Below are 21,204 nucleotides of genomic sequence, written 5' to 3' on the forward strand. Positions count from 1 at the left end.
ACTACCCTCTCGACTTGCGCTGAAACAAAACGTGACGGGTGAGCTATTTTGTGACTTGGAAAATTTAGAAATTAATTTAAATTATTATGTCTTGGAAAATGTATGAATTGAAAAAAAATAGGTTCTAGAATGTCAATGCGAGTATATAGAGGGTACTGTATGACAATTGACAGAGCTCGAGCGTAAAAATATTTATGTAAAGTTACAAACGATAAGTAGATGCTTAACTTTATAGACTTAACTACTTACGGAACACCTATAAGATTTAACATGTCCGTGTTCTAATAATTTTAAACAAGAACACCACAAAAAATATTTGATTCTAAAATATGCGTAGATATTTAAATTGGCGTTCTATTATTTAATTTTCCTGAATTAATATTTATCTAACGTTCATTACGTTGAATGAGTTAGTAAGAAAATGGGAATTTTTCGATTTTTTTCAGTCCGTCAATACAGTTTATCGACGACGTAGCATCTCTATTATTGTAACCTTTTAATTATTAACCTTATTATGAATACAATAAAGTATATTTTTGTGCTGCAGCATTATCAATAGAAGATAAGATCATAACGAGAACGGTGCGAGCGAGGCCTTTCAATAATTCAGAAGATACACTGTTAGGAGACGTGTTCTGATGTACGGCACAATAACCTTATGTGCTGAGCCTTAAGTGCCCTACAGTGTCGATTTTATAATTCATTTTATACTTGAAAATAAGCCCCGAATTGTTTCATTTTCTAAAATTAGATACTACATTATATTTCCGAGAATTCGATCCGAGCAAAAACACGATATCTTAAAATTTTCTCGATAGAAAAAAATCACAAAGATGCAGCTAATTTTCACGAATTTTTCATTTATTGCCATAACCGTGCATTGAACTAAGTTAATATTTTAACACATTGTAAAAAATTCTTTCATTGAGAGATCGACCTAGCGGATTTTTAAAATGTTGTATATTTATCGAGTTATTGAGAAAAAACTAATTTGGCGATGAATCCGCGTCGTTCTTTTTCACCTGGCATAATATGAAAGACGGGCGTGAGTGTGAAGAGAGAAGGACGATGTTTGATTTTTGGGGTTAGTCGCCCTCTTAATTTGACAGCCTTCCGTGGTAAGGGCGTGCTTCACAGCTGTCAAACATGAGATGTAGGTGTCGATACAATACAAGCTGGGCTTACTGAGATTAGAATTTAGAACACAATACAGAGCGATTGTTGAGAAGCACCTTACAAAGATTTATAGTAAAAATATGTTTTTTTTTAAATTAAGTATAATTGTTTAACCGAAGCATCGGCTTAGGCTTTAGAGTTTAGCGTAACATGGCTAAAATAGTTTTTATTATTCGTAGGCTAAAACTAACCATTGACTAATTGAAAAATTGATGAAAAAAATAACCATTGACGGCCAAATCTTCGGCTTTGACCTGAAAAGGCTTCCTGTTAAAATTTTATTTTATTTATTTATTTTACATTTACTTACTTACATAATAATTTTTCGGCTCCGGCCAATGGTTAAGGTTGTGACTTGTGGTGATAAGCGAAAAACATAACTAAGGTTGGGGGCCAACTACTGTGGTTTAATTTACCATTACAGAACTGTTATTATACAAAATGTAGATTATATAGCAATTAAGATAAGAAATAACACCGAAGGTTTCGTAAACGATACAATTAAATTACAATAATGATTAAATCATTTGTTTACCAAGATCAGGTATAAATAGACATTTTATCTGTACTTAGTTTGATTACAATTAAATGATTATTATCACAAAGTGCTTTAGAACTAAAGGTTCCGTACAGCAAAAATAGTTAAAAAATGTGTTTTAGTATGGGAGCCCCCCTGAATTATTTATTTTATTAAAATTTTATTATTAATTATTAAAGTACAGGGTATTCTGTGAACATTTCAAATGCCTATCTATAGCCATTATTGATATCGAGGAATAAATAGCAAAAAAAATACGTTTGTTGTATGGGAGTTCCCTTAAATATTTAATTTATTTTGTTTTTAGTATTTGTTGTTATAGCGGCAACAGATATACACAATCTGTGAAAATTTCAGAAACCTAGCTATAGCGGCTCATGAGATACAGCCTGGAGATAGACAGACGGACGGACAGACATCGAAGTCTTAGTAATAGGGTCCCGTTTTTACCCGTTGGGTACGGAACCCTAAAAAGAACCTTTTATAATGCTAGATAGAACTTTTAAACACATTTTCATAAAATGTAGAGCACGAACTCTACTTTCCAATACGTCATAGGGCATAATATAATGATTAATGCCACAGGTAGGCTAGGAACCATTTTGCTAATAAAAGACCCACTATGTATACAGATTGTAACAAAACTAAGTTATAAACTTTAGGGTGCATACGTCGTGTTCCTTGTCTCTACAAGGAACACGACGTATGCACCCTAAAGTTCTAAAAAAAAAATGGTCTTTTAGCGCTGCTACTTTCACAGTGAACTCTCTAGTTCACTGTGAAAGTAGCAGCGCTAAAAGACCTTTTTTTTTCACTTTTATATGGGCATTCGCCCCAGCGTCACGAGTTTCCCCATACAAAAGTGAAAAACACATTTGGTCTCTCAGCGCTGCTACTTTCACAGTATTTATTGAATGACACCATTCGATTGGATGACGTTTAACGTCTTGACTAAAAGTCATTATAGTGAAGTCATTAAATGGGATGCTATAATTTTCTAAGTAGTCATTGACGGGGTAGTTATAGGTAAATCCACGCTGTCATATTAGTTTACTACAAATAATGCACTTTAAAGTAAATTAAATCGACAAATTATCAACACAGTGGTATCAGCTGTGCGAGCTGTTTGACGCCATATTTGTTTAAGTGACTGCTAGCGCCGCAGTGTGAAAAAAATTAAATACATACGTTCAATTACCTGACTGGTTTCATGTCCGCTATCTTCAAAGGGAAATTTGTTACAAATCACGAACTAGTTGGACGTTGAGTGACGATCGTCCAATCGACGTTCGGCCGAGTCATTTAATTGAATGGTGTCATTCAAATGCCTAGCACATTCATTGAATGATTCAATTAATGTGTTAGGCATTGAATTGAATCGCAGATTGAACCAGATGACTGCGACATATACATAATGTGATAACGTCTTTACGATTGTTCCAAGTAAGGCGTCTTACGTAAAAATAAAATTACGAGAACACTCTGCCTGCTCTCAAGTTTGTTTCTCTGGTAGCGCAATAAGACTTTATAATGCGTTCAGCGTTGCCTTAAAAATCCATTGCTAGTGTATCAGGTATAATATTATTACACAACGTATGTAAGAGGAATGATTTATAGCGTAGTGCGGGTTGATACCGCGCTAGGGTCAGTTTTTGTCTGGTCGGCCCTCGGCTATCGATCACGCCGTTTGGATTATGGGCCATATAAAAAGCCTACATAAAAAAGATTGTATAAGATTACGAGCTCGAAAAGCAATTTAAGTAATGGCACTATTCCTTATAGGAAACTTTATAAGCCCCCGTCTGAGGCCTTAACTTTTGTTTCTTATAATAAAAGCTTCCTACTGATATTGCCTGTCAGCAGTCACCACGTCTATTTTATTTATTTTAGCGTTTTCTTTAACAGTGACTATCTTTTTTCTCAAGGGCCCTCTCCACGTTGGGCCATGACGGGGAACTATTATTGCCATCATGATGTCTACAATAATTTAAAGTAAGCATAATCATCGTCGGTCATAGGCAATACTTACTTCTAAAATCTGTGGGCAATACGAATATGCCCCTCGACACTTTTGTAATTTGTTGATAATAGTCTATCATTGGCCGACGTGAGGAAGTTGCATAAAAAGCTAATAGAGTTAGCCTGCAGCCATTATAGCTACAAAAATGTTGACTCTGTTGCGGCTGCTACATTTTTAAACTAAAATCGTTATGCATCCCGTGAGCTACGTTAGTCGATTAAAGATAAAACATAGATAAAGCTAAACTTTATTAGGTTAGAATATTGCAGGTATTATAATTATAATACCTTCAATATTATCATGTCTAAGTAGTATATGTGCATTATTGCAAGAAATTGAACGAGAAATGTAACATGCAAAACTAAAAAACTATAATTCGACTACGTTTAAATACATCATCACCATTCACACCTTATGTTATGGTAATGACAGTCTATGTATCTCACAGACTGCCAAAATCATAACCCTTCCCTTTGGGTTCGCCGTAGTCGGGATATCAAATGGTAATATCGACGCTTGAGATGTTTGACATGCAGTATTGTTTGACGTGTCCCTTTTCACCTCTGCATTTTCATTTTGAAGATCTTTCCTTTTAAGTTTTTACCCCCAGGAGTCGTTAGGGTGTACTTATATGAATGAAAAAGGGTTTACACGATGCCGGGTAGAGATCGTAACAGATTGAGTTCTTGTCTACTCGTGTCGAGTGCAGTAGGAGCGTACATTAGTATTTACATAGCGTATGTACTAGGTATAGGTCTCGACTCCTGGAGTGCGTGAGGCTTATCACCCCTGCACTATCGCATTCAACCCTTTGCATTTAAAAGGTGTTAAAATTCAATTAGGCGTTTGTGTAAGCTTTGCATGAGTGTTACCCATAATGCATGTTTATTTACGTTTTCCTAATTATCACAACCCTCAGTCACTGACATAACTGTATAAACATCGAGTAGTTTGGTCTCTCGTCCAACAAAATCTCGTCCTATTAGGACGAGTTGCCATAAAAACAAATATTTATCTCTATATTTTATATTTACCTCCATCTTCGTGTTCAATTTAAAAGAGTCATCATAAATCTTTGTTGTAACGACACAAAATCTTTTTTTAGGGTTCCGTACCCAAAGGGTAAAAACGGGACCCTATTACTAAGACTTCAATGTCTGTCTGTCCTTCTGTCTGTCTCCAGGCTGTATCTCAAGAACCGCTATAGCTAGACTTCTAAAATTTTCACAGAATGAGTATATCTGTTGCCGCTATAACAACAAATACTTAAAAGAAAATAAAATTACATAATATTTAAGGGGGGCTCGCATACAAGAATCGTGATTTTATGGCGTTTTATGCTCAATAATCATTAATCAATAATGGCAAAAGTTAGACACTTGAAATTTTCACAAAATCCTTAATTATATTTATACTTTAATAATTATTAATAAAATTAAAATAAAATAAATATTTAAGGGGGGCTCCCATACAAAAAACACATTTTTTCCCTACCTTCGCCCTATAACAGTAGGTTCCTTCGTGCGCGAGTCCGATTCGCACTTGGCCGGCTTTATTAGTCCACATATCGATGCTCGCGGTAAAAATAATCACTAACGATTGCAGTTATTTTTAATTCCCCCGATCTGCATCTTTCCTTTTCTAAGCTTGTTGAGTTTATTTATATTTTTAACCCCACATTATGCTATGCTGTTATTTTCATAGGGAATTTTATTATTGAATTTTAAAAACTGGGATGAATTGCGGTAGAATGGCAAAATTGAAACGAATTCGCGAGGAATGGGATTGATTTTGTACCGATCGGTGTGTAAAGTTAATAACTGTTTCGCCCTGAACTTGTAACCTTCGACCTTTACACGGAATATGACGAACAGACAACATATCAATGTCATGTTGTCAGATTGAGAGCTCTTGATTGTATTGAAAAATTTACGGTTACATACATTGTTCGAACTTCGAGGTGATGCCTATAGAGGTGTTATGAAACTGACAACCTCTTTAAAAAGGTTTCGAATACATGCCATACCGGCAAGACACTATGGTCTATGATCCATTTCAAGGTCTATGAGGCGAGAGTCGAGACACAAGACTTCTCGATGGTTTAGACTTTACAGTTAAGACCATAATATTATAGTGCAAAGTGCAAACACAACCACTAACACATTTTTAAGATATCAAAGCAACATTACTTGTAAGTGTAATGCTAATACTTACTTACGAAGCGACCCTTCGAGCTGTCAGTTTTGCGGTCCACACGGTGGTTATTGCTCGATTTGGAGTAAAACTATCGAGCAAAACCGTATGTGAGTACTTACCTTAAGGGTATGCGGGGTATGCCTATACGTTCGAGCGACCAATATTTCATAAAAGAAAACTAAAAGTTAATTACTTATCTTTATTACGGTAGTGATGGATGGTGTTTTTAGCACTTAAACTTCCAAACTTACGACCCACTAGTTGTTCAGAACTGGCTCCTCTGCCAAGAGCAGTGCTTCGGAAGAATCTTTTTTATGGCTACCCAAGTTAAATTAAAACTTCGTGAAATATGTTCGAGACTGGCTTTTAATGCTCATTACTTTAATTCCAAGCCCCAAAATGAATTATCGCGATGAAGTTTTTAAGTGAAGATGCATGTAACTCGCTGAGCTTTGCCGAGCGAATTTTAAACAAGCGAATATACTTACGTCTTATGACGTGACTTTGTTCTTTAAATACAATTGGTCGAATTTCAAGAAAGCTTAAGGGCATTTTAATGACTTGAAACATACATATTACGAAATAAAGTAAGCACAACATAATATTACATACCTATTAAGTCGAACAAAATAATTTTCTGTTGAAAAAGTGTTATGAAATGGGCGAAACGTGCGTTGTTTATCAATAACATTAGTGTTCAGTTTATATAACATTGTCTGAGCTGAGGGAGGCGGTGTGCAATGTCAAGTCCGCCCCCTCCCCCCAACACCCCGCCATCCCCCCCGGGTAACGGCCTCAGTGCATCGCTAATTCCATACTTTCCATACATCGTTACGCGTTTTTAGGTCACATTTGAGAAGAGTTGTCGCATAAAATAAATATTTACGGAGTTTTGTACACGTTTCGATGTTGAACGGAAGCGTTTATGTAAAGTGTTGTTGTTTATAAGGGAAATGGAATAACACAGTGTTTTTCAAACTGTGGGTCCCGACCCCCAGGGGGGTCGCGAAGCTTCTCGCCAGGTCGCAAGGTCGCCAAAGGTTAAAAGGACTATTTTATTTAAAAAAAAGATTAAGGATGCAATTTAACAGAAGGAAATCTTCAAAAATACATACTTAAGTACATGATAAAAAAAGGCTATGGGGGGTTCGCGTCATAAATAAGTTTGAAAAACACTGGAATAGCAGAATAATTGTAAAACTGGACAAACTAGCTATCTAGCGAGTAGAGAGATCCGAAATATGGGGCTAGTCACAAAATTTGATACTTTATGACTCACCCTATGAAGTTTTATTGCTCGCTTCGTGGTTTCAACCTGCGAGATTCGCTTACGTCAATGATTGGTCTCTCGCGCGGCGACCAATCATTAATCGAAGCGAATCACTAAATGAATTGCACGCAAAGTGGAGTTATAAATGAATCATAGACGACCTCTGTGGCTCAGTGGTGAGCGCGTTGGTAGCTCAAGCCGGGGGTCGCGGGTTCGAATCCCGCCGACGGAACAAAAAGTTTTCAATGTTCCCGGGTCTGGATGTGTATTAAATATGTGTATGATATAATAAAAATCTTAAATATATGTATAGTATAAAAGTATTAAATATATTTCCGTTGTCTGGTACCTGTAACACAAGTCCTTAGGTACTTAGCACGGGGCCAGACTGACGTGGTGTGAAGCGTCCATAGATAAAAAAAAAAATATATATTATGATTCAATATATGATTCTTCAAAGCGACCATTTTAGCCCCGCAGATATAGTAATTGCTTTACGAATGTAAGTATAATTTTCTCAATTCGTTTTAACTTTAAGGAAAATTCGTCGGCATTTTCTTCAACTATTCTTATCTGCAAGTTATCAATACAAAGAACTATTCATATTTCATAATATATAACTTTAACTTTATCTTAAAAGATATATTATAAATATTATATTAAATATTATAAATTATTATATATCTGTATGGGTACTCGTATGCTACCGTGCGCAAAATATAATCGCTGGTGCGTATCTTGAAGCCGTGGGCGTCGGTGTAGTGGTTTAAATCTGGGGAAACCTGATAAATGAAACGAGTTTTTGACAATGTTTTTTTGCTGGCCGACAGTGGATGCACAGTTGTCAGTCGCCGGCTGATATCGCCATGGGCGTCCCCCCCCCCCCCTGGAAGATAAGCAAAAAGTCAATTTTCCTGGCAAGTGGGAATTTACAAAGTGTTACCTACTCTGCTCTAAATGAAGTGTTGAAAACAAAATATTTTTCAGTAAGATTAAGTAAATTGTTATGATTTTTTAATTCAACACCAGAATAACCATATTCTTGAAACAGGTATGAGCTGCCCCCACCCTAGCTGAAATCCTGGGTACGCCCATGGATATCGCCGTTTATATGTGGCGGTAATATAAATTATTAAAGGGACACTGGATATAATATAACGTGATATAACTAGCTGTGCCCCGAAGCACAGATTACTTATAAGTTACTACGTAACCCGAGGTTTCTTTGGGAAATAAATTGTAACATTTTCCCCCAGTAAAACGCTAATGTATTAATCTAGGGTATCAGCTAACTCCACACCAAATTTTATTAAAATCGCTCCAGCCGTTCTTTTGCTTTTATAATATTTGAAGGAGAATCTACTGTTTAGACTTTAGAGTCCCGTGTCCATAGGACGCAAAATTACTGAGACTCGCTTTCTGTCATCTGTCTCATGTCTGTCTGTTTTGTTGAGGCTTTTTGTCGAACGGGCCGTATTTATCTTCCTTTCTGTGAGAGAAGACACAATTAAAAACTTCCCAGATAGAATTGTGTTTTTAATATTTTAATATCATTATGAGCTTCTCTTATACATAAACGTGTTTCACTCCCACTTGGCCTCATCATTTTCACCAATACTGTTAACATCCTGGCAGGTATCTATTTGCTAAGTTGTCATGAGTATTCCTATTAAGCATTAAGGAAACCTGATATCATGTCACGAGCCCGTATCTAACTAATAACTATCTATTTATCACTATTCACTAGGCGTGTATTATCGTTCTCCTTCCCCTCGTATCGCGCGGATTATTTTCAAAAGTAAGTCAATATTTTTCGCACCGACGAGGAAAATGTACAGCGAATTAATTATTTCGTTTGTTACGATTTGTTTTTTTTTTTGCTTCCATAATAAAAACAATTGAGAGTCATCATTATTTTTGTCCTTTATTTCAATTATAGCACTCAAATACAATGAGTAGAAACACGAACGGACTAACGACGGCCGGGGAATGATTGTAGAGTCATTCTTAGAATATTTTTATCCAATTACCCGGTACTACGTCGAGGTGGATGTTGGATTGAAACGAAAAACAAACCTTTAGGGGAAATAAACCGTAAGTACCAATTTCACCAACGTCTGTTAAAGTTAATTGTCCATTTGATATTGTAGTATCTCTGATCTTTCACATTTTTAATGATGGAGGAGAAGGCATGGTATTTTGACAAACCATTTACACCACAGATTACTGAATACTTGAATTAACACTAACAGGTGTTAGTAAAAATGGGACCTACTGCCGCATTCAGAGACGAATATTAATTACTTAACGGTAATTAAATGAAGAGTTTGACAGATAATGTATGGGCCTATCGCTTATGTCAAAATATTAATTTAATTACAATTAAGTAGGTAATTAATATTCGTCTTTGATGTGGCAGTCAGTACAATTAATTAACAAATAACACATATTAGGATAAATTGGGCCTAGAAAAGTTATTATGAAAGATCGTCAATATTATTGGGTGTAGGTATAAAAAAGCGAAACAAAAATCTTGTGGGAATGAAGTTCACACAATATGTTAAGTTCGTCTCCGTGTAATCTCATGTATAATATAATACGAAATGTGTTACACACGTGCACCCGAAATGTAAACACTTGCTATACTGAATATGGCTCCCGTCACGTAATCTCGGAATGGGTGTTACATAACTTATAACACCACATTATTTACAAACCGTTTCGAGGCATTTTACCTCTCGCAGAATCTTTATGATGTTGGAATACGGATCATAATTCATAGTAGTAGAGAAAGACAAGAGACCCTAAAGGTAAAATAAGTGAAAGAAACACGCATCATAGAGCCATATGGGCATACCGTAAGATATTATTTTGTTTTTTATTTACGACCAGTGTCAATGGAATTCTGAGGGTGTATAATACTTTAAATATCATATACACTTACACATGTGCATTCTTTAAGAGATAATTTTAAGACATCAAACTTATAAACACATGCACCGGGAACTCTTAAACTTTTCACTCCTTTTTTGGACTATCTACGCAAATTGTTTTATTAGCGGATCTTGCTTAAGATTCTCATATTTACCATTAAGGAAGCCCTGCTGCAATTACTGTAGTTTACCACTGAAAAACTGTTGTAAATTGTAATGTTTGCTTTGAAGATTTTCAATGTTTTCTCTCTCAACGTTATCTTTCATTGAGTCTCTTGATATAATATAAGTTATAACATCAATTTTTGATCTTGATAGCCGTACCTACATAATATTATTATTGTTAGGGCAAAGCACGCAATCTGGCTCAAAAATTTATATTTAAATATCTAAAACTAGCTACAAAAGAAAACGTAAAAAGTATGGACTAAGAGTTTAGTGCCCCAAACAAACGTGCCAAAATTTCAAGTATTAACAGTTTGTTTCCGGTTTGTCGTGCAGGTATGAGCAGCGGCGAAGCCTGCGCGTGCGCACCAGCGCCTCCCCGGCCGGCCGCGCCGGAGCCCGACCACCTATACGACCACCACTCGTCAGAAGAGGAGCTGGAGGTGGGGTATATTTTGGTATAATGTTGTTCACCGTATGTTCCCGTCAACCTCATAAAGTGTCCTTTTGTTTCGTCATTCGAGTGTTTTATGGATGTGCTAGACTCTATGTTCCATGAACTGTTTGCGTTTTTAACCCATGAATTCTGTTCGTCCCATTTGTTTTAATTAAGCTTTACGGTCTCCACAAACGAGTCGCGAAAACGGAAACCAAATAAAAACATAAATGAAACAGTTCGTACCTAATATAAATCTAAATAAACTTGCGAATCTCTCCTCCTAATATAAGTAGAGTAAAATCTAGCAGCGTTTGTCCTGCCTCGCCCGAATTACCATTTTAGATTCATAATAAAATTATCAGGCCCGTATATTTTAATTCCATGACGTTTTAATTGTTATTTACTGTTGCAATTGTAACATTTGTCACGTTTTTACTACGCCTGAACTTTATTTAGATTAAGAACGTTTTCGAGATTACAACAGCGGCGGAGCGGGGAAAACGCCGTGGTGAATTATGAATACAAAATATGAACATCGTCTACGGAGATTTTTTTCACTGAGGCCTGTCGTATAAAAGTAGGTATATAGTATGGCAACAAGGATTCCTTGCAACGAAGCATTTTACAATTACGTACATTTGAAAGTAACTCGTCGTAGAACTTTCCACGCAGTTGATTGCTTAATTTCTCGTTAATCATAAGTCGTAACTAAGTTGCCATGTTCCGTGGAATCCCATACGAGAACTCGGAGAAGTTTCAATTTTCTAACGAGCTCGAAGCATCCTGTTTATTACTTTCCAGCAATGAGTAAACTTTGAATGCAAAAATTTATTCAACAGTCAACTCTGTCATTACTATACTGTGTTTAATTATTACTTTGTACGTTCTAATAAAAGTAAATGATACTTATTAGCTATAATTCAGCAGAAGTATGGCCAACGTCTTTGGTCTTAATAGTTATACAAGTACATATCTTTCTCCTATATTATGTAACAAAACTAATAGATATACAAGGTATACATATTATTTTAAGTAATATATTTTAGACATAACATAGAGATAACTCTACGTAGAGTATTCAAGTTTAATTTTGAAGTCAGACTCTTGATTTTATTTTCTACAAAGCAAGATATATTTTATACATATCTGTTTTCTACCGAGAGATATAATCTAGCAAGATATATTTTGTAACTTGAAATACATATCCTGTAGTACTAAGTGGGTACGGAATTGTTTGTTCGTGCTGATGTGATTTGCGAAACGCGAAATGTTGCAGCGCTTCAGCCTCCGACTCGGGACTGATTAGATTTTATTATGTTCTTGTTTCATCTCCTGCCTCTTTCCTGCTTAGCGGAATTAGCTGTGGTTTCTTTCAAAATTTTCTGAACGTCATGTCCTGGAAATGTTTTTAAAAAATATTTTGTAACAGAATTCTTAAAGTAATAATATAAGCTATGTGTCTTCCCAAATTGTTTAACATTTAATTTTACGTTAAATTGGTCGTAATATCCTGATTATTCGTGGACACATAAAAGCTTTGGAAATGTTCTTGGAGCTGTAAAAATAATATATCGTTAATGGCTCTTAGAATTTACTTTTATGGTGTAGCTGGAAGTATTCGAGCCCGTTTCGTGTTTTGTTTGGTGTGAGCAATATACATTAAGTTTAAACACTTTCAATAGTGTTCGCCGTTTTCTTTTCATAGCTAAGGTGGAATAGCCTACTCCAATCGATTCTTCGATTTACTTAGTCAACGTTTAAAATTTACGTATTCTATTAAATGTGTGCAAGCATTCGTTATCAAATTAATTTTCAACCGACCAATAAGATCGGAGATACTCTCGAGATTCCCTATTTATTCGTAATGAAATTTGGTTCCGTCGTGTAGTCTGGGTGCAACGTGAAAGCTTTCAGAACCTTTGTTAGCATAACTGCGCAATCATGTATGAATATTTGAACAACGTTAAAAGCTGAGCTAAACAAAACAAATCCGATTACAGCGCCCATCCTTTGTCAGTGCTTTAATTTTAGTGTAGCCGCAGTACAGAGATTACCTTCTCGGACATTTTTCCGCTGAATAGTTAACAATTTGTCTGTGTTTTGGCAGAGGCTCAGTTAAATTCCTACATTTTCTTGCTACTATTACCGTCTATGTTTTCTCGGTAATGCGAAATTTATTTAATATACTTTCTCTTTGAAAGTGTATAGAAGGGTTCGGTAGGTACTAGATTTTTTCAGTAATATACTCGCCAAAGTTATCCTAGGCCATTAAGGCGTAAAAACTCGAACACGTCTAGAATATATCTAGAATATATTTCTAATATCAATGTTTGATATTAGAAAAATAGAGACGTATCGGTTCCACGTAAAAAATCCGTAATATTCGAAAGTCAGAACCAAGTTGAGCACGAACATGTTGCGACGCCACTTTTTGCCACTTCATTCGAAACAACTATTCCATTCTATGGAAATTTTCTGAGAAATTATTTATTGAGAATACAAAGCGACTTTATCAATAGTACCTACTTATTTTCCTAGTAGACTGCTAATAATTTATATTTGAACATACATATTGTTTCGCGATTGTGAGAAAATAAGTTTTAATGCATTTTTTTTTAGTAACGGGATCGAGAAGCTCCGTACTCTTCTTTGGGCTACGTTACAAAATACTAAAGTGTCTCAGAGTAGAATAATTCGACAACTTTTAAATTTTAACCAGGAAACTCGAAGGACCCATGAAAAATGCATGAAACATTGCGAAACCGAAGGATCAGATAACAAGAATAATTGCTAGCGCGAAGCGATGATGGTAATTGGCTGTCGCTGAAGTGGTCACCGCTTCCCCGACACGAACGAATAATGATCACAAAACTCTATGAGTTGCCAATTTATTATTAGCCATAACGAGGCAAGAACAAGTGACACTTATGTTTTCGTAACGTTTTACATTCGGTAACGTTAGAAACGCAATAGTCAAGGGGGGACCTTCTTAGTTGACTACTCTGGTACTCGTAATCGTCCCTACTTTGAATTGTATGAGCGACATGCACGTAATTTAATAGTTCCTATGCCGCAAGAGCAGCAGTCGCTCGCTAAGTTAGTTGTACCTCACGTTGACTGGGCAGGCATCTCACACGCCACATTAATCCGACGACTCAACGACACCGCAACTAAATTACATTCCCCCCTCCTCTCCCTCCACCTCAGCCCTCCGACGACCCGCCCACCCCCTCCGCCGGGGAACTATTATGCAGAGTCTTGGCATCCGCACTGTTCCTGCACGAAAGAGGCAATTCGGAAGGTCTGAGTGTGTAATCAACTCTCGCAAACTTCAATGAAAAGAACCTAACTTTGTCTTTGAGGAATTTTTTAACCGGAGCTGATATTGTTAACGGGTCACTGGCCTCCGCTGTAAAAGTAAATGAAATTGAGTAAACCATAAGTTATATTATGTTAACGTGTAATATACAGCTCGGCGCCACGCAACACTAATAAATTGCGCACTTTATGTGTGTTAATTTCTAGTAGTTTTTCAGAAATGATTTCGTTTTTTTTTTCACAATAATTCATTGACATATATCTTTAACTACGTATTCAAAACGTAAAAATAAATCGATTTTGATAGAGCATAAAAACTGTAAACCTATCACAGCTCCTATATTATACCTAGCTACGAATAGTTGTCATATTTTATTCCTGCTAAACTAAAACACATAGGACACTTATGGGGAACTAGCCATTAATTTAACTACTCTTTAGAAATAATTTTAAAATGCAAAGATTTGAAATCTAGACACAGGCAAACTTGAATATCGTGTAAAGTTTTCACAAACTGAAAAGCGTTTTGCAAAATTAAATGTTGCTTACGTAAAAAGATGAGCAGGTGAACGACCCCGGCTGTGGGGTAGAGAATATTAGCGGGCAAAAAACGTGGACCAATATGAGGCAAGTTCACACGACTGTAGTCCGTTCGTGGTTATTGTACCTTGGAGTTTCTGAGAGTGGCGCTTATGTCGTCGGCGTAAGGGAGAGTTCAAGTAATATGCTGTGTTTGGAAATTTTATACTCCTGACTATGTGTGACATACGGTAATATTTTTCAGCACAGTAAAAATTCAATGGTTTTGTTAAAATTCATGATAACACAATCGAGAAACCGATAAATATGTAACAACATTTTGTCGTTTTAAGGTTTCAGATTCAGTTTCAGTTTAGTATTATATCAGATTTTAAAATAGATATGTAGAGTTTCTTAAAAAGAACTCTACATAATATAATTTTCTCCGTACATACCATATACTTAAGTGCAATGCAATTCTGGAACATTTGGTATGATTACTCAAAATTTTACACAACAAAACAGTAATTAAATTTTTGTGCTGAGATTTTAGTAACTCTTAGGTGGAGGGTTACAAGTGAAGGGACCCTTTATTTTGGGGGTAGCCGGCGCGACGTTCTTTTGTTCGACACCTCCGTAATCCAGCACTCCGATGATTAAATAGTGGGCCAGTTACATAACGCAGCGTGTTGCACCGTGCGTGCTGACTGCGGGGCGCTGGCGGCTAATAGCGACAACAATTATAGCCTTGTTAAATAAAACGCCACTATATCGCTAAAAGGCAAGCGGCCACCTATTGATATACCACGCAACGGATTTTCGAAAGTCCGTTGCGTGCGGTGCGGATTTGTGAACGCTAGGAGTTTCTATACGAGGCGCACGTAAATCCGTTGCGATTTGCGTCCGATGCGTGCGATACGGGTCTGTAGACGCTTTAAGCTTAATAAAACTATATCTACATTGTAGAATATGTGAAGGGTTAAAACTTTAAAATATATTGTGCTGTCTCATTAATCACATTAGTTAAACGCATTATACTCAAGGGTGACTTTTAGTTTTACGTTATTAAATAATGTAGATAGAATTCATGCTGATTGTTAAACTCATTAAAATTATTGAAAAAGCATTATTTTTACACTGAAATGTCATTTCAGTACTTCATATAAATACTATGCAGACTACAGATTATTTTTTAATAATGTTTAATGACCGATTCAGTGCGGGTAATTCACGCAAAACCGGTAAAAGACACAAATCCTAGCTCAAAAAATGCTGCTCGAATTTCATCAAAGTTATTATATTTTTCCTTGTGCCCCTTCACAACTTTCCTCGAGTCGGTTTCTAATTGTAATCCAATATTTTCGTTGCGATGAAAAAAGGGAGGTAATTAAGAAATAAAAATTGCCCAGACATGAACTCCGACTTAGTTCTGTTTCTGTTTAAACAAACTTAATTAATATAAAGATTCGTAAAAAGAAGGAAACGAGACTTCCAAAACAGCAAATTACTAGTGTCAAGTAAAATGACGAGCAGACAGCTGAATAGCCGCAGACGCTCCGTGCACCACGAGAACGCCGTTGTATAGATATTTTCGTGTTAATTATGTCAAACCTCCTCCGGCGGGGCTCATCTTCTTTAAAGCTATTTTTCTCGTCGCACAAAAGAAACAAAACGTCGCTTTATCCTTTTTCGTCTGCTTACGTACCATTTGTTTATTTTGTGCTTCACTGGAAATTAGAAATTCCTTTGTCCCAACAATGTTTTAATTGTAACGTGTAAACGGACAATAGTTCTCTCGGATATAAATCGCGACGCAACTCTAGCTGCAGACGGTACCAAGGACGCCATTATAATTTATCATAATAATATTATGCAGATTGTAAAATTAAATGATCAATGGGGTCGACCAAAACATTTGACAGATGCTAGTAGGTAACCATAAAGCAAAATAATACTTATGTAGGTAAAGTATAGTTTTCACAGAGCCAGTACTGGCTGCCAATAAGACTGGCAGCCAGTATTGGCTTGGTATATGCCGCGTGTGAACAGTTTTTCAAGCCAGGCCAAATCAGATATCGACAGAGAATTACTATAAAAATCGTGACAGCACACTTGACATTCGATAACCGTTATTTTATTTAATAATACGTTTATTTTTATTAAGGATCAATATATCGAAATTTGGCCGGAAGATTTAATTGCACCCAATTGTTAACGATCACTTCGCCGTTTGTAGACCGATTTTTAAGATTTTTTCGCTATTGTATAGTATACAGGCAATAATCCGAATTTGGTAAGTACCATGTTCATAAAATAAAAAAAAGGTAACGTAATGATGGGATCCATAAGTAATCGAGGGAATTCCTCGCTATTTATACTGAAATTTATCTGGATGATATTGTGTATTTCGATTCATCTGAAGTATTTCAATTTAAATGGAAATATAGGTGATTTTGGATATATATTGTTACGTGCTAGGGTTCGAGGATCTGGAGAGAAAGACCTGGTGACTCTCTGAAGACTTTATTAACACTAGGTCACACAAGCACACACTAGGTCCAACACTTAGCACTAAGTCCAAACACTAATCACTAGGTCCAATCACTAGGTCCAATCACTAAGCACTATCACTGTCCTAGGTCGTAGCCAAGTCGCAGGTTTCACTGGTTCACTCACTATTGATCACTTGTTGCCACTCCGAAATCGCCTTGATGATAGCTCGAAACGAACTGAACTGCCGCGCCGTCTACCTGCGGCTTTTTATATGGCGAGACGAATTCCAGAAAGTTCCCGACACACGTAAACAAGTAAACAAATGTCGGAACTTTCTAGGAGGCTCGAGCATGTACCACAATAAACATAAACAACTAAACACGTAAACAAAATAAACCGGTAAACACGTAAACAAGACACAAGAAACTTCTAGAAAGTTCGAGCACAGTCTATTCGAGTATGTACTAGCGCACCTAACGCCATCTAGTATTGAGTAGGGGATTTATGTTGCCGGTGTTCCCTCGGTAAGTTTTGCTGGTTTGTCGCTAGATGGCACTACGTGTCCGTATACCATGTTCCGTAACAATATGAAGTATTCCAAGTAAATCTTTACAAAAAGCTAGATTTTGCGCCAGGATATATACTATGGTTCGAAGGTGATGAACAGATCTCCGGCCTCCTCATAGATACATGTTTAAGGGTTTCGAATTTCGACGAAAAAAATATGACCCTTAAATATAAATCGCAAAAAATGAATGCCCCGTACTCTGCCAATCTACCGACCATAAAACAAATTTGAAAGATCTTTAAGATAAAATAAAAACGTAGACTGTAGAGGCATAGACTCACTCTTCCTGAAGATATTTAAAAAAAATAGATAGGCTCTATTTTGAAGGAGGAATCAGACGACTACGTTACCTCGATTGAACAGTCAAATCAGTAGGCCTACTACGAAACTGTTGTGAGACTCAAACAATCGAACGAGAATGCCGCGTCCTGCTCTAACAACGTCATTTCACGTTTGTTACAGTAGGACGCGGCATTATCTCAAAACAGTTTCATGGTACAAGGCCAGGGCCCGTACCACGAAACGGTTTTGAGACTCAAACAATCGTACGAGAATGTTGCGTCCTACTCTAACAAACGTGAAATGACGTTAGAGCAGGACGCGGCATTCTCGTCCGATTGTTTGAGTCTCATAACGGTTTCGTAGTAGGCCTACTGTCTCTATCCCAAAACACGTGCCGGCGCAGGGTGAAGTGTGATGGCAATAGAACTTTCTTCATTTAAATTCGACTGCACCCGCGTTCCCTCTTAAGAATTGAAGGCATTAATGGCACATTAGATTAATCATCATCTTCACTATCCTTACACTCTATTATTAGTATTATTAGTGTTTTCCATGGTTTTTTTTTATCGATACCGATGTCTTTGATCATTATTCCACTGATTGTGGACCGATTTCGAAAATTATTTTGTTGCTGCTTTTGTTCAATGATTTGCTAATCATTGAATTCGGTACCGGCTAAGTTCTATGTCAAGGATCTCAGTTCTGAGCTGGTACCGACTACCGACTTCAAATGAATGAAAACTGGGTGCAGAAGTAGTTGAGGTTTAGTCGAATTTAGAAAAAGCCATTATTTCATACTTTTTAGATAATTTTAATAATATTGTTTTTACTTTAGAAGTCGGGTTCGAATTTATGTTAATACCTCCATCGTGGGTATCGCAGACACTTTTGCCGCATAACGATTTTCAATTGTTGTGCGGCAGCCGGCTGCCGCTTGGGGGTTGATGAGTTAAAAAATAATGTCAGCGGTCGTGGGTACATTCTGCCCGTCCTGCTTTTCCAAATAAGATTATTCTTCATAATAAACGATCTCGAATATAAAATGGTTTACCCTCTACCGTCCTATTTACGTAGCCGGAGCTCGGGTAAACTCAGCAGAGCATTAAGTCTTAGCTAATTTGGGCGAGTAATTTTTAGCTATCTAAAACTTGCAGTGGGATTAGTGTAGCCGGATGATCTCTTTGTAGCGCCGCGAACCGTGAAATTCGGCCGAGAGGCGAGACGTCGCGTTGCACCCCCCACACGCGCTCATTTGTCGAGATGGGGATTGGCCATTTAATGGTTTTTGTTCGTGTGCATCCTTTGTACGTACAGCCTTTCGGTACAGCCTAATTATTTGCATATACGTAGCGGAAAGGTTTTCGAAGTGTATCTAAATTCTAGATTGACGAGTGTTCCGTGACTTTGAAATCTTCAGGTTTCTATTTAATTAATTTCAATAATAATATTAACAATTATTAATCATCACATTACCTGAAGTTGGCCACAAGCCCGCAACTTTAGTAGAACCCTGTAAAGGAGAATAAAAAACAAAAAAAAATCATAATAATCTTATATATATATATATATATATTTTTTATTAAATTCGGAAAACTTACGGCTACATACAAATATAAACAGAAGAACACATACATGAAGGCCAATTAAAAGTTTTCACATATAGATAGAAAAACTAACAAGAAATATAAAGTCGGTAGTTAATTATACCCAGAGTAACAAACATAACAAAATATTAATAAATCACGCACAAAAGAATTTTTTAGACATACATTTTTTTACTGTAGAAACGCTGGTATTAAATAAGTCTATGTTTGGATACTCGTACGAAATTTCATTAAAGCTTCTACTGGCTCGTATCAGATAGCTGTTTTGCCTATAAGTGCTGTTTACATATGGGATGTGTAATAGCTTGGGCCTGTGCTTCAGAAATGAGCGTGTTACTAAACCTATTTCACCTAGCAGCTCAGGACAGTTTACCGTGCCGTTCGCTATTTTAAGAAGATAAGATAGGTCAGCAATACGACGTCGTTCGTGCAATGGCAAGATATGAAATTTTTTACAACGTGTTTCGTAACCAGACACATAATGGCGAGTTTAAAATTGTAGGAACTGTAGGAAGCGCTTTTGGATGGATTCGATTAATGTAGCAGTTATAATTTGGATTCCACACCTGAGAAGCGTATTCTAAATGGCTACGGACAAAAGAGCAGTATAAGATTTTGATGGTTTTAATATTATTAAAATCTTTTGAGAGTTTTAAAATAAAGCCGAGGGCTTTGTTGGCTTTATTAATGGTGGTGTCTATATGTGAGTCAAAAAGCAATTTAGAATCGAAGACCCCACCCAAGTCTCTAATTTTATTGGTTCTATTAATATCTTTGTTAAGATGTTTATATTTAAATATGATAGGGTTAGGTTTCCGAGTAAACGAGCAGACAAAGCATTTCGAGACGTTAAGTTCAAGTTTATTCAGAGTACAATAAGCTTGGAGATTGTTAAGGTCCTGCTGTAACTGGGTGCAATTGTTGTAGTTGGAAATGGGATGGAATATTTTCATATCATCTGCATAGAGCACTAGTTTAGCGTGTGAGAAACATGTGTTTATGTCATTTATGAAGATGACGAACAGCAAGGGACCGAGTAGTGAGCCTTGGGGGACACCGGATGGAATGTATGTCGGTGTAGATTTATATCCATTTAAAACAACTGTCTGACTACGGTTTCTTATATATGAAACGAACCATCTGAATAAATTTCCTCTGATTCCTGCTTTAAGGAGCTTACGTAGGAGGATGACATGATCTATTCTGTCAAATGCTTTCGTGTAATCGGTGTAGATTACATCGACTTGAGAGGGTTCTGACATAATGCGACTCAGATATTCGGAGCAGGTTAACAGATTCGAAACAGTAGATCTATTTTTTATGAAGCCGTGTTGGTAATCGTTTAATGTGTGGGTTAGGCCATGATATACTTGAGAATATACTATTGGCTCCAAAATTTTTGCAAAAAGGCAAAGTTTCGAAATAGGCCTATAATTTTCTACCTGATTCTTGGGGCCCTTTTTGTGAATGGGAGTGATGAAGGCAGTTTTCCAAATGCGAGGAACAACTCCTTCCCTAAGAGACCTTTGAAACAGTAATGTAAGGGGGAGGGTTAAGCTCCTAGCACATCGCACACACAGTATGGCAGGAATCTCGTCAGGACCCTCTGATTTATTAAGATCTTGGGATTTTAAGAGCTTTAATACTTCTGCACTGCAGATTTCGACAGAACTAATGTCGGCG

General features: G+C 36.6%; 1 protein-coding gene across 2 annotated transcripts in view; it reads left to right on the top strand.

Annotated features, from left to right (window-relative positions):
- The window catches only part of LOC121736010 (treacle protein), a 67,046-nt gene that overhangs the window by 33,108 nt on the left and 12,734 nt on the right, over positions 1–21,204 (top strand). For both annotated transcript variants that reach the window (XM_042127037.1, XM_042127046.1), the window contains exon 4: positions 10,635–10,741. In XM_042127037.1, coding sequence (XP_041982971.1) covers positions 10,635–10,741 — 107 coding nt within the window. The remainder of the gene's footprint in view (positions 1–10,634; positions 10,742–21,204) is intronic.

The sequence above is a fragment of the Aricia agestis genome, chromosome 2 (assembly GCF_905147365.1).
Source record: "Aricia agestis chromosome 2, ilAriAges1.1, whole genome shotgun sequence".
Classification (NCBI taxonomy): domain Eukaryota; kingdom Metazoa; phylum Arthropoda; class Insecta; order Lepidoptera; family Lycaenidae; genus Aricia; species Aricia agestis.